Source organism: Montipora foliosa, chromosome 6, assembly GCF_036669935.1.
Source record: "Montipora foliosa isolate CH-2021 chromosome 6, ASM3666993v2, whole genome shotgun sequence".
NCBI classification, from domain to species: Eukaryota; Metazoa; Cnidaria; class Anthozoa; order Scleractinia; family Acroporidae; genus Montipora; species Montipora foliosa.
Window position 1 is genome coordinate 41,884,193 of NC_090874.1, and position 13,014 is coordinate 41,897,206.

Consider the following 13,014-nt stretch of genomic DNA (forward strand, 5'->3'; position numbering starts at 1 on the left):
ATTGTTGTCGAAGTCCATTACTCGTCGGTTTTAAGATTCCAGATATTTATTTTTCACCGCCTGTCTTGTTTATCTTATTGACGTTCCATTCTTGAGCTCCATAAGGGTATGTTTTGTTTGAAGATGCACTAAAACGCCATTCACGTTACAATGACTTTCGACACCATAGAAATCTACACATTAACATTACCCCAACCCCCTCAAATCCAACAAAATACGTACAGAAGATTATACGCACAAAGACACCCCTAAGCAGGGGAGCCAGGCAAGACTTTTACCGACACGGAAAAACAAAAAAATGAAAAATATATAAAATATATAAAACTCATTTTTCGACTGGGATTGCCATACTCGCAACCCAGTAAGAAGCTACGTTGAAGCTGGATAACTGACAATAATAAGCATAGACAATCAGTTCAATTTTGAAATAAACAATTAAAATGATTAAACTTTTTCAAAGACGAACAAAATTGCTCGTGCCAATTGGTTGAGTGCCATTCTTCATCATTAGGGTATTTATCGCAAAAATTAATATAGTATATCAACTTGAGACAATGATTGCCAAGTCAAACGTTGATCGACTCCCTGTTCACTACTTGAAGTGGGGCAAATATGTAAATATTCTATCAGTCTGATATTCTTGTACCTTGTGTATTGTTCTTAGTCTAGTGCGATACTCTTGGGGCTTAGGAAAGCGGTGTATGTGTGTGTGTGCGTGTGTGTGTGTCATAAATATAGTATGCATTAAATGAGACTTATGTAGTTTAGTGTAAGGTTCTCTGTGCAGTAGATGTAATTAATATGAAAACAAATAAACAGTATTAAAATACAAAAAAAAAATTCTTCATCAACGCAAACATTTTTATACGATATGTGATTTCGTGATAATAATATTGCTGAAAAAGTGTGAGATTCCTTGACGAAATCGCAATTTCCATACTTTTTTCTCGTGGCCAACTACGCTGTTCGATCAGGAACAAGGTCGTAATTTTCCGATTTCCTCGGCAATGTATTCATCTAAAAACGTCCTTTTCCAACGAAACCTCAAAAGACAGTGTCTTAGTATGTTTTTCCTGCTCTAAAAAAACGCATTTCAGGTATGGTAATACGAGCAACAAAAATGTCCAACTTGTCTCGCAACATTGCTGCGAAACTAGTCGAAAAGCGATGTTGCGCGTTTTACATCCCACACACAACCTGTCTCGCAACAAAAAGAATGTGTTGCAAGTTGTTGCAGCGTGTCGCAGAAAGTAGAACGGAGTTCGACTTTCTGAAACACACTGCAGCAACAACTTGCAACATTTCTTTTTGGTGCGAGACAGGTTGTGTGTGGGATGCAAAACGCGCAACAATTTTTAGACTAGTTTCTCAGCAATGTTGCGAGACAAGTTGCTCGTATTACCGTACCTTTAAGCTCGGAAAACAATGAAAACGGTCGTCATTAATTATGGTGTCCTTTTCAAATTTTGGGCCCTCAAAGTTAACTCAATAATTATGGCTCCCTGTTTCACGTATGTCAATTTCTCTCGCATCTTCTTACAGTGGATTAAACGCAAACCAGTTGAATGGCTTTGCGGGCTCATGTAACGAATATCAAGTACATGCGCCCACATAGCCATCCAATGTATGGATTCAATCTCGAGCCCAGAACCCTTCTCTTGACTGAGGGAGAGACGAGCTCTGGGTAACCCTGAAACGAGGTGTCTTCTCATTGGTTTTCGTGAAGAACAATCAAAAGCGTCTCTAATTGGTGCATTCACTTTAGCACGAGGAGTGAGCAGGCGTCGCAAGGTTCAAATAGCCAATTTTCAGTCTCGTTTCCAGAGTCATCGTTCCCTTGACCAGCGGTCGGGAAAGAGAGACTCTAGTTGAATCCAAAATAGGCCATATTTGATCATGATTGGCTGTTGAGAAACGGTTTCATTTCCTGCCATTTTCAGTCTAAACTCGAAAATCGTGCTTTCTTGTGGATTTTTATCTACACGAGGTTGAAGATAATCTAGAAATAAATCATTTTACAATTTACCAGTTCCGTAACGTTTTTGTTTTTGAAAATACAGCAATGTTCACTTGCGTGATACCAGATGCTGAAATCTGTTTTGATTGATAAAATGTATTCAAGTGAAGCTATGATCTTCGCAGTTATGAACGCAATTTTTACAATTGCGTTCGAGTGTATTAGGAGATGTGTTTATACTCATGTGTACTGTCTCGCGAGTGAAAAGTAAGCGCTGTCGTGGCAAGGTGAACTCCATTGTTGATTTCCAAGACGATTTCCAACCGTCTCCCCTCACGCACGCGCAGTTATTTAACCGGAACCAGAGTTTTCTGGTTCCGGTTTTGGATTATTCCAGAGCCTCCCCAATCTCCACCCCAGAGCTCTTCTCTTGACTGAGGGAGAGAAGAGCTCTGGGGTACCCTAAAACAAAGTGTCTTCTCATTGGTTTACGTGAAGAACAATCAAAAGTTTCTCTAATTGGTGCATTCATGTTAGCACGAGGAGTGAGCAGGCGCCGTAAGGTTCAAATAGCCAATTTTTGGCCATAAGAACCTTACGGCGCATGTTCTCCTATATAGAGTTTTCCAGAGCCTTGGGTCGATCCGAGGCTCTGGTGACGAGAATAGAGCCTCCCGCGACCCGTTCTGCTGGACAAGGGAAACGGAGGCTCTGGGAACTTGATCGGCTAATTTTTGGCTATAAAAGCCCTACTGCTCACGTTCTCCTACATAGAGTTTCCCAGAGCCTTAAGTTGATCCGAGGCTGTGGTGATGAAAATGTGTATGGATTGCTCAAGAAAAATCGAGGAAATTAATCTGCATTGAGTTCATCAAAAATTCCGTACAACGGTGACATAAAAAGTCATCGTCTTGCTTTATTGTAAATATATTAACGTCATATTTTAACCATAAAAGTCTACCTTATTACATTCAAAAGAAGTAGTAAGAATGTTACGCTTTGTGTAAAATATTAAGAAGTTAACTATGTATTACAAATCTCTAGGCAACGTACAATTTTTATATATTACAAAGTTCTAGTTGGATTCATAGTTAATTTGAAATCTAAAAAATTCTACGGACAAGAAAATGTGGAACAGTATGCTCCGTTACGTGGTCAATGAACCGTTACTGTAAATGCAGACTGCAAACCACTGTCTTGACGATGCAACTAAGGTGTGACAACAGTCTCCCATTGTTTGAAAAATGAAAATATATGCAGCACCAAATCTGAAGTCTGCATTTTACCCGCACCGGTTCAAGAATAGTCTAGACTGTCAACATCTTCACACTCTACCCCTTCTGGGAAAGCTCCCTGCACCTCCCCAGTGTGGAAGGAACTTGCTTGTGAGGACACTGACAATTGAGAAGTTCAACAGTATTTGTTCATTGAGTAAATGATGTATTACAACCACTAATTCACTTAATAAATATAAGAAAAAGAAAAAATGTATGAAAATTCATGAAGTGCAGTGAGTCCTTTTACTCTGAAAAAGTTTTAAATTCTAAAATTTGAGTTAAGGAAAAAACTCTTTATGCGAAAGTGTGCAGACATTACTGAAAACTTAATGCCCAGTACCCAAATTTGATACAAAATAAAACCAGAGACATGTTGTCAGTGAATTCAACAGGAACAAGTGACTTAAAAAACACCTAAGGAAAACAGGTAACTGTTCAAGGTCAAGAAATTATTCATCAGAGATGAGTTTGCCTTGAGCCACACAATGCTTCAACTACCAACATGTAATTAATGTAAAGACAGTCCAAAATAAAACAATACTATTCGAATCTTAATATTTCACCTATTTTTAATTCTTACGGTTTGCCTATCCAAGAGTATATATAGGGGATAAGCAAAAGAAAAATAATTAGTACAAAGTAATGTCATCAGAGATTATCATACTCAGGAATGATTTTCAAGTTATCAAAAACACGAAAGTTCACGAAGGTAATAAACAAAAACTTGTGACCAATATTGATTTTAAAAAAACTACAAAAATGAGTTGATGCAAAGTATGACACCAAAAAAGGTTGAACATTTAGCAGTAATATGGATTGGAAAGTTGTAAGAAAATAATACATCCATACAATAAAATTGATCTTGTAGAAATAATCTTTGGCTACATTTATCATATGATGAAGGACGAACTTTTAAAGCAACAAATAACATAGCCGCTGGAGTAAGGATACGTAGGCATATCTCACTGGCCCTAAAAAATTACCGCTTTGAAAACTTTATCCAGCGAATAATAAATCCTAGCAAAATATTTGGCAAGATTTGTGTACTTCTGCTTTCACATGTCACTATCCCAACTGTTTGTAAATTCAACGTAACAAATTCATGAAACTCATTGATAATGGTTGTAAGTATATATGAGGTTGTCAACACTCAATATCAGTAGCGTCAGTATCAGAAGTACTTAACATGCCAAGACATGTACGATGAAATATGGAACAAGTCATTAGCAACCTTCAGATTTGACTAAGAAATTTTGTACAGTTACTAATTTTAAATTTCAAAGCTGTCTTGTCCGCGGATCTGTGTCTCACTTATCAGGTCATGAGAAACTTTGAAGAACAAGACTTCTTTAACAAGTAAGAGTAAAGTTGAGCAAACAAATTGAATGTGAAAAACCTGTCTCTTACTCAATTTCACAAAGGCAGCCAAGTCTGAAGGCAAGTTATATACCCACAGGGAAGGGCTGAAGCAATTGTATACAAAATTAACGAGACCACACCACTCTTTGTAGCGCAACCTTTTTTAAGAAATAAAAATCTCTCCCCCTTAATTGCATCACCCCCCCCCCCCCCCCCCTCCTCCAAATAATGAGCAGTCCCTGAATTTGAACAACTTCAGTGTCTCTTTTCAATACAATTTTGGCCAAATGCGAGACAAAAACTACAATAAATAAATAAAAAACTACAAATTGAATCTCACTTAGACAAGTTCATTTGGTTGTAAAAGTCATATGGTATTCAAGATCCTTTTCCCCTTGTTGTGTGAAGAGTTATTATGCATGCAGGTGGTTGGTGACACTCCCTTGTGTTTAGGTTATTTTGCAAAAATCACAGCCAAAATTTCAGAAGATAAACTGTGCCTGTCTTCTGCAAATGACTTTTGAAGTTGAGCATTACTAAACCACAAAACAGCGAAACCAAACTCCAACACACTGAAAGATGACTTAATTGGGCCCTTTGCAGGATAGTGATCACATGGTACAAATCCGCATACTGGTACAAATCCGCCATACTGGGATGCAAATTGCGTACTGGGACATCTAAAACAAAGGCTAGTTAATCTAAATTTTCTTTGTTCTAGATGTCCCAGTGGGCAATTTGCGTCCCAGTGTGGCGGATTTGTACCATGTGATCACTATCCTGCAAAGGGCCCATTTGTATCCAGATTGCGCATTGAGACACCCACGACTGGAGACCGAACCTACCCTCTTTGCAGATGCCACAAAATTTTCAACAGGACCAACATCTGCTCAATTTGTTTTCTTTTAAGTTTCGGTTTTCAAGAAAGAAAAAAAAGAAAAGAAAATAGCCGTTTCAGTGTTTGGTGCTTTGTTTTGTTGTTTCGCTGGTCGGTGTTTCACTAATGCCTTTTCGAAGTTTGCACGCCACAGGATGAAAAACAGCTGAGGAAAAATACCTAACTTAGGACTGTTTCAGTTGTCCTATTTTTTGCAAGAACTAAGGCCTTTTAACACAAAGACGCACTATAGAAGGAGTGGTGCCCTAGGCACATGTGCATGATCAATTAATTTGTCAATCAACTGTGGACGCAGAGGCTGAGCTATGTGTCCATAATAGGCTATGAGATGTTACCTTTTATTTTTATTTTTAATCCCCCACCCATTTTTCTTGTGCTGGAAAAATTATCTTTTAGGGGTTCCGTCTCTTTGTTGCTGGTTGTTGGTTGCCATGTTGGATAATCGGTCATACTTGAATGAATTTGAACAAAAGAGAAATAGGCGACCCCATTTATAATGCGTCTTTGTGTTTAAAAAGGTAAATGTGCTGTTTGTTACTGGAAATTTGGTTGTAATTTGATGACATAACATAGTAGCTTACAATAATATATTGCCATGCATGTAACCCTTACATAACAGTGACCATTAAAGAAATCTTAAAACTCCCTTTTGACTTACTAAACATCAAGTTTTAAAAAAACGCAATGAATACTTCAACCACATTCAATTGTCCTTACTAAAACTACCTCCTTTGCAGGTCATAATAATTGAATATAGTTTTTTAAGTCTTAAGTGAAAACCATAAGAGAAGTGACAGGATTGGAAAACATGCCTGAGAAAATCACATATAATACAACTCAGCTGCACTCTTCCTTAAACTCTTTAATGCTTAATTTACTGGTAAAAATATGTTTCAAATAAGACAAAGTTACCTATTGAAAAATGTTCTAACAACTTCTATTGAGATCATATAAAACAGTGTCAACTATTGTATGCCTAAAAAAACATTTATCAAGTAAGTTTTGTAGGGTTTGGAGAGTTTCTTGTCATCTTACCTAAACATGCTACACAAATGTGTGAATCATGTTTTAAAAGACTCTACAACAAACTGCATCTGTCACAGATAGATCCATTTACAGTAACACACACGAAAATGCACTATCATGGAACACACCTTCAAGGTCCTAAGTTTCACTTTTTTCTGGGTTCACTGTCACAGGGGGGCGAGCGCTACAAGAACAAGTGCATATGGGATTAAGAAGCTTAGGGTCCACAAGAACTTCACCATAAGGTCCCCTGAATATGGTGCCACAGCAGATTTCCTCACGACGCCACGTAGACAGATCAATAAAGGGGAGCTTGTTATTTGCAGAAGAAGTGAGAGATGGGAAGAGAAATGATGTCTGTGAAGCTGTGGAGACTCTTCTAACAGGTTGCAATGATAAGGATCCTGATGAACACTCATCTGAGATATCACTTGGGCTGGGACTTGGTGATCCACACATTAGAGATGGAGAAAGATCACCACTGTCTGTTTCCAGTTCTTCGTCATCTGCAATTCAAGGAGCTGACATCAAACGTTGTGGATAACAGTAAACTTTTTTTTTTCTTAATCTATGACATCCCTTTTTTGAAGTTATTTAAATGGTTATCGTCAAGGCACTTGCATACATGTAATGGAGATCACGAAATTCTTGAAAGATGGCACATGAAAAGGAAATGAAAGTGACTGTGCATAATTTACTCTCTAAGCACAAGGCAACTGGTACAAGTAAAATGAATTAAGCCATTGTCCCCTGGGAGTAAGACTTAATGGGTTTTTTAACTCTCACGTCAGCTGATTTCACTCATCAATGGGGGGGTGGTTGGTTCACGAACTGTACATCCACTCAAAAGCTATGTTCCCATTAACCAATTGGCCTCTGGGAGTGAACCTCAATAGATTTTACTCGGTCTCTCGCAAGATGATTTTACTCGTCAATGGGTGGGGGGGGGGGGAGGGGGAGGGGGGGAGGAAGTAGTTCAGGAGTCAATGGGTTTTACTTAAGTACACACAGGCATCTAAGTGAAGAAAGATGAATGCATTGATCAGCGTTTTATATCAACCAACTGATTTAAAAAAAAAAGAACATAGCTGCCTCAAACAAGAATCCTGCCAGATTAGCAGAGCATCTGACCTTAGCCAGATGAGGTTTAAGACTATTAAAATAAACTGATGGCAATGATTGCATTATTGTTATCACCATCATTACTTAACTATTTCAAAAAAGAGAATTGTTAGACGGAAAATCTCCTGAATGGTTCCTTGAAAGATATATCACATTTGCTGCGAATCACACGGATCATGCCTTCATCAAACCGCCACAGTCAATTAAAATTTGAAAATTTCTTTAGTATACCAATAACAACAATAAATTACCCACGGGTTGATGAAATATTCTCCTGACTTTAAGTGCGATTATAAACCCTGAACTTAAATACTTGCACTTAATCAAGTTATAAATAAAACTAAAGTATTGTAAGGAGAGTTCTTTAAATAAATTTCCGTCCTCTAATTGTAACGCAGAAAACAATATTTACCACGCGCGCATGAATTAATCTTAGAGAGAATCAACCTGTTCCTTTAGCTGAAATACATGGCAATCTGTCATTGTGAGAAATAGCCGAGAGGACACGAAGAGAATTAAATGAAAGAATAAGAACAGAACAATAATTGATTTGCATGAAAGCTTTACCTCGAGTCTCAGTTCCACAACTAATTTTCCTTCCACTTGTTGCTCTTCCGTTTGACTGTGAATTGGTGTCTTTTCCGCTCTCTAAGCTCAATGATCTTGAGCTTCTTCTTGGTTTTGTGGTTCTCTTTACAGTTGCTTTACTGTCTACGACCTGTGAGGAAAAAAGTTCTAAAGCTGACATCGGGGAATTGAAATGACAAGCGAAAGAAAAAGACGGCGTGAAAGAGATGGGACAAGTTAGTTCACGCACATGCTTCCAATTCTTTGAGCTTCCTGGTGGAAGCTTCTTCCATCGTTTGACAAGAAGTACGCAAGCATTGCAGATCTCTCCTTGCCTCTTCTCATTCAGCTGGAAACAGCCGCTAAATAATAATTCATACTTGGACGAAGACGTGAATCGCGAACTGGACGACTTGGCACCGCAAATACAACAACCCAGACGCGATCGGAAAACGCGAGGACGGTGAGAGGCAAACATGCCAAGAGAAAAATATTATCGAATGAATTAAGAAAGGAGAAACTCTTTGAAAAGACAGCGGTGTAGTGCGCAAAGCAAGGTACCTGCTTTGTCCAGCGATTTAAAAAAAACGTAGAGAATAATAGGGTTTTGTGAGGCAGTTCGAAGTGAGCATGCTCACAACGGGGCATCTTTCGGCACGTTGTGTTTGCAGAAAAAAAACACATGGTGTAACTTAAGAAGAATTGATGCTATGCCAACCCCTGAAATCGTTCTTGTTTTACTTTTTCTATCGATACTTAGTATCTTTAAGGCAAAATAATTTTGGATTTGGCTTTACGTCAGCCTGAGAAAGTTTTGAAATTACCGCCAAAAATGCCGCCATTTGTGTTTTAAACACGAACATGGCTTGGGGACGAATAAAACCATACCAAAATGCCTCATTTCACAAGATGTTTTCAAATTATTATCTTCAAGTTAAATCGTATGGACTCATTTTTGGCGACTTCAAATGTAGTACTGATCAACACATATAAATCTTACCTGAATCTGATGTACAGCCAGTTCTTTGATCACTTACTTTTTTTACCCAGACAGAATTAATTAACAATTAAACATGTCTAGTTGGTGTGAGAGTGAGTTGGGTGTAACTATAAGACGTGAAGGGTTTTTTTTTGGAGGTGGATGCACAGTATTTGACATTGAACGTAGTTTCCAAAAATTATTACTAGAAGTGTCTACCAAGGAGGCAGATGGCGTTTCCCGAGAACATACCAAAGACAACAGTATTAAAAGCTGATTCCGAGAATGCTTATTTTTTTTTTTTTTTAGCATTTTTTTCCCAACGCGACCGACCGACCCAATATCAGAAACGCATTCGACGGTAAACGCAAAAAAAAAAAAAATGATGGCCTTACTGTTTAATGAAATTGTAGTGCATGGTCGTCAGCTTTCCTGGCAACAGATAACGCTCTGGAGTTTTGTAAATTTTGTCACGCTTGCAAAGTCACACCATTCTCTTCGTACGCCTTGGAGAGAGAAGCGTTGCGTGAATTCTGCCGAAGACGACTCAATGCAGGTTGGAAAGACTTGACTCCTGTTCTCGAGAACAATAGCGTCTCATTTTGAGAAGGTCGCTATCAACACGCGGCTGCGTTTTTAGCCGGAAACAAAATAAACTGTTTGCGTGTAAATAGTGATACGATATCAAGATGGTCATCGTTTCTTTGCTATGGCAATCTCGTACCCAGAGTCCTCGGGCTTCTTGGTCAGCGGGTGAGCGCCCAGAGAGACTCTGGGATAATCGACTTGAACTATATTTTTGATTGGCCGCTTCCGTAACAATGGCAGTCCGACAGGAAGTCGGTAAGTAATTCGGAAGCCCCAGAATTTGGAAGGAGATTCAAAATCTAAAACTAGTTTCAGTGCTGTTTGTTTTTTTGAAACTCAGAAATATGTAAATCACAAAAATAAAAAACCACGAAGTTTGAATTATGTCTTATACCGTACGGGAATTTTCCCACGCTGCTAAAAAGTGATTACTGTTGCTGTTGCAAAAGTACCGTGGGAAAACATTATATCAGTCTCTTTGAGGAGAAATCCGTGGAATAAGGTCTTGTCGAAGCCATTCAGAATTACGGAAACATCTAATCGAATCGTAGTAGAGGAGGACATTTGTGTCGTCTCCACAAAAATTTGTCGATCGTGTTGCTTGCACGATGGCATTTTGAACGATGGAATGTACGCTGAAACACTAAAAACACACTTACCGAAAGCGTCAGAGGTTTCATCTTCACTTGCTCTTACAGCAAACCAGTGATCATTTCTCCAGTTTCTTTGTGTGTAAGGCTAAAATTCTTGTTTCTCGAACACTTTCAACCCGCCCGGTTTTCTCTTTTCTGTTTCCGGTTAAATTTCAAGCATACGTAATAAGACCGGAACCCACGTTTTCTGGGAAAATGGAATCGATTATCCCAGAGTCTCTCCGGGCGCTCACCCGCTGACCAAGAAGCCCGAGGACTCTGGATACGAGATTGTTCCTATGGACACAAGGTCGTTGTGACGCCATCTTACGGTGTCGAATTAAAAAGAGATTTAGCATCAAACGCGAACAGCAAAAGTGACCACGTGACCGTAATTTCCCCGCCATTTTCTACGTTTCCCGGCTGTCGCTTGCCGTTTCTACGTGAAAGTAAGCATTTTCACGTTTGCCGTGTGCGTGAAATTTTCTTCTACATAAATTGCGGAAAAAAGTACCCAAAAACCGTTTTCCGGTGTTCCAAAGGAGGAAAAATTAGGTTTCGTGGTAAAAGATAGTTCATAACTGATTCCTTGCCACAATTTTTTTTATGAACTCGCGTTGACTCTTTGTTGACCGACAAAACAGCTTCATCGAAACTCTTAAAATTTGACGGGAAAGGATTTTCATTTTATACGGCGTCATTTTCCACAAATAATGTTTGAAAAGACTCCGAGTTTTGTTTTTACTTTTTAGTAACCAAATACTCGTGCTGCCGTGGGTCACGCGAAGCTAAAATCACAACCTTCTCTCTATTTTACGTGAAACGGCAGGTGATGCTAAATCTCTCTAATGACTCGGAACGATTTGGACTGACAAATTGCAGCAACTTCCAACAAGACGAATGTGATTCATGCAAATGGTATTTTTCTTGGAGCTTTGCAAGAGTGTGGTTAACTGGTTAACTAATAGGTCCTTGTCTGGGACAGTCACTTTGTGATACAGAGAGTTTGTACTTGAGGTGGCGACTTGTTTTCCAAGGAAGTTTTTCTCTTCTGTGCATGCGCGTGAATTGCCGACCAGCTCCGACCAGCTGCCAGTTGGGCCAATGGGTTGACAATCGGACAAGATGGACAACCGAGCGGGAGTTCGCGGATTCGAACCCCGGCTCGAATAATTTAGGAGAAATTGCTTCCTTAAATTTGTAAAGACGCCTACAAATGGTTGGTCTTTTGGGTCTTCGCGGCTAAGACTGTGAACCGTAGTCCCCGTCCCACAACTCTTGCTGTTGACACTTTGGTACGTGTTTGCGCGCGCGGGCTTGAGCGAGCTACTGGAGGTCTCACGACCCACATTTCCCCAATCCTGGCGTTTGTTTTCCTCAGCTCACTCCAAGAACCGGCAAAAATTGTGTTCGCTGTACATATATTAAATTATCTTAGAAGACAATATAACATCAGCTCCCGCCATTGCAGAAAATTTAATTATGATGACAGAGAATAGGCTAGGTAAAGCTAATCTATTAATACTTATTTCCATTCCATGTTTATCAAAGAAGATACCAGTTCTATGCCAAATCTAGACCTGATCTCATCTAATCTAAATATAGATCAGACCGGATAAAAATAACACCGACAGGCGTTCAGAATTTGTTACATTCACTAGATGTATAAGCAACACAGTAGGCCCTGATAATCTACCTGCTCGAATTAAAGGAATTAATCATCAGAATTAACTTCAGTAGTAGCACAACGTTTTCACAATCCTTAGACCAAGGAGTGCTACCTAATGATTGGAGGGGGACCGCAAATGTAGCTCCAGTCTTTAAGAAGGGTAAAAGATTCCCTGCAAGTAATTATCGTCCTACATCATTGACATCTATAATTACTGGTGCCATAGGCAATCCAGTTAAAAATGAGTTGAATTTTTCCGTTTTGTTTTTACCCGTGTCGGGAAAATGGAAAAGGGAAAAGTTGCGCAATAAAGGTAAAGGTAAAGGTCCTTATTTTTAAGAGGGGCAGCACGTGACATTCAACTAGAGTTACTGATAAACTTGTGGCCCTCGGTGCGCACCTTCAATTTACTCCCTTCCTCTGTCAATGCTCCATTTTACGGGTGATTCAAAGCTACAGCTACACGGAACAGAGGAAAGTCAAAACAGACGTCGATCGAATGACGGGGATGGAACTAGTGGCGACCCTCCAGCTCAGAAGGCCGTGCAATAACAGACTGAGTTATGCCTGCCTCAAAAGGGCTTTCCTGCCACTCCTCTGCTAAGTATTGTCTTTGTGCCTAGAGTCTTCTGCGCATATCTTTGGTTAGTTTCAGAGAGTAGTGGAAATGCGTAGATTCAGTTAGATTTTAAACGGTAGACACAGTACAAGTATACCATGGCGGCCAAGCTGGTGTAATGCGAATGGTGCTTTATTGGATCTTTAAACAAAATATACCCTTATGGAGTTCAAGAATGGAACGTCAATTCGATAAACAACACAAGCGGTGAAAAATGAATATCTTAAAAGCGGACTTCAATTGCCAACAATTGCATCTTTCGCTGTCGGATATCAACGTGAGCTGTATTTCTAACATTTTACTGTGGTGTTAAGTACAACA

General features: G+C 39.2%; 1 protein-coding gene across 1 annotated transcript; it reads right to left on the reverse strand.

The window, feature by feature from the left end:
* Window positions 1-2,824: 2,824 nt before the first annotated feature.
* LOC138007395 (SIN3-HDAC complex-associated factor-like) lies at window positions 2,825-9,072 on the reverse strand. Its single transcript, XM_068854274.1, has 3 exons — window positions 8,457-9,072; window positions 8,207-8,357; window positions 2,825-7,023 (listed from the first exon to the last, which is right to left on the reverse strand). The coding sequence occupies exons 1-3, from the start codon at window positions 8,682-8,684 to the stop codon at window positions 6,656-6,658; spliced, it is 747 nt and encodes a 248-aa protein (XP_068710375.1). The 5' UTR covers window positions 8,685-9,072; the 3' UTR covers window positions 2,825-6,655.
* Window positions 9,073-13,014: the final 3,942 nt, after the last annotated feature.

Bases quoted from the DNA above. Each gene is read 5' to 3' on its own strand.
- LOC138007395 (XM_068854274.1), bottom strand. From the start codon at position 8,684: ATGTTTGCCTCTCACCGTCCTCGCGTTTTCCGATCGCGTCTGGGTTGT. The intron at 8,358-8,456 runs GTGCGTGAACTA...TTTTCCTCACAG, and splicing joins GCTCAAAGAATTGGAAGCAT to GTCGTAGACAGTAAAGCAAC. The intron at 7,024-8,206 runs GTAAAGCTTTCA...CTTGAATTGCAG, and splicing joins TTGTGGAACTGAGACTCGAG to ATGACGAAGAACTGGAAACA.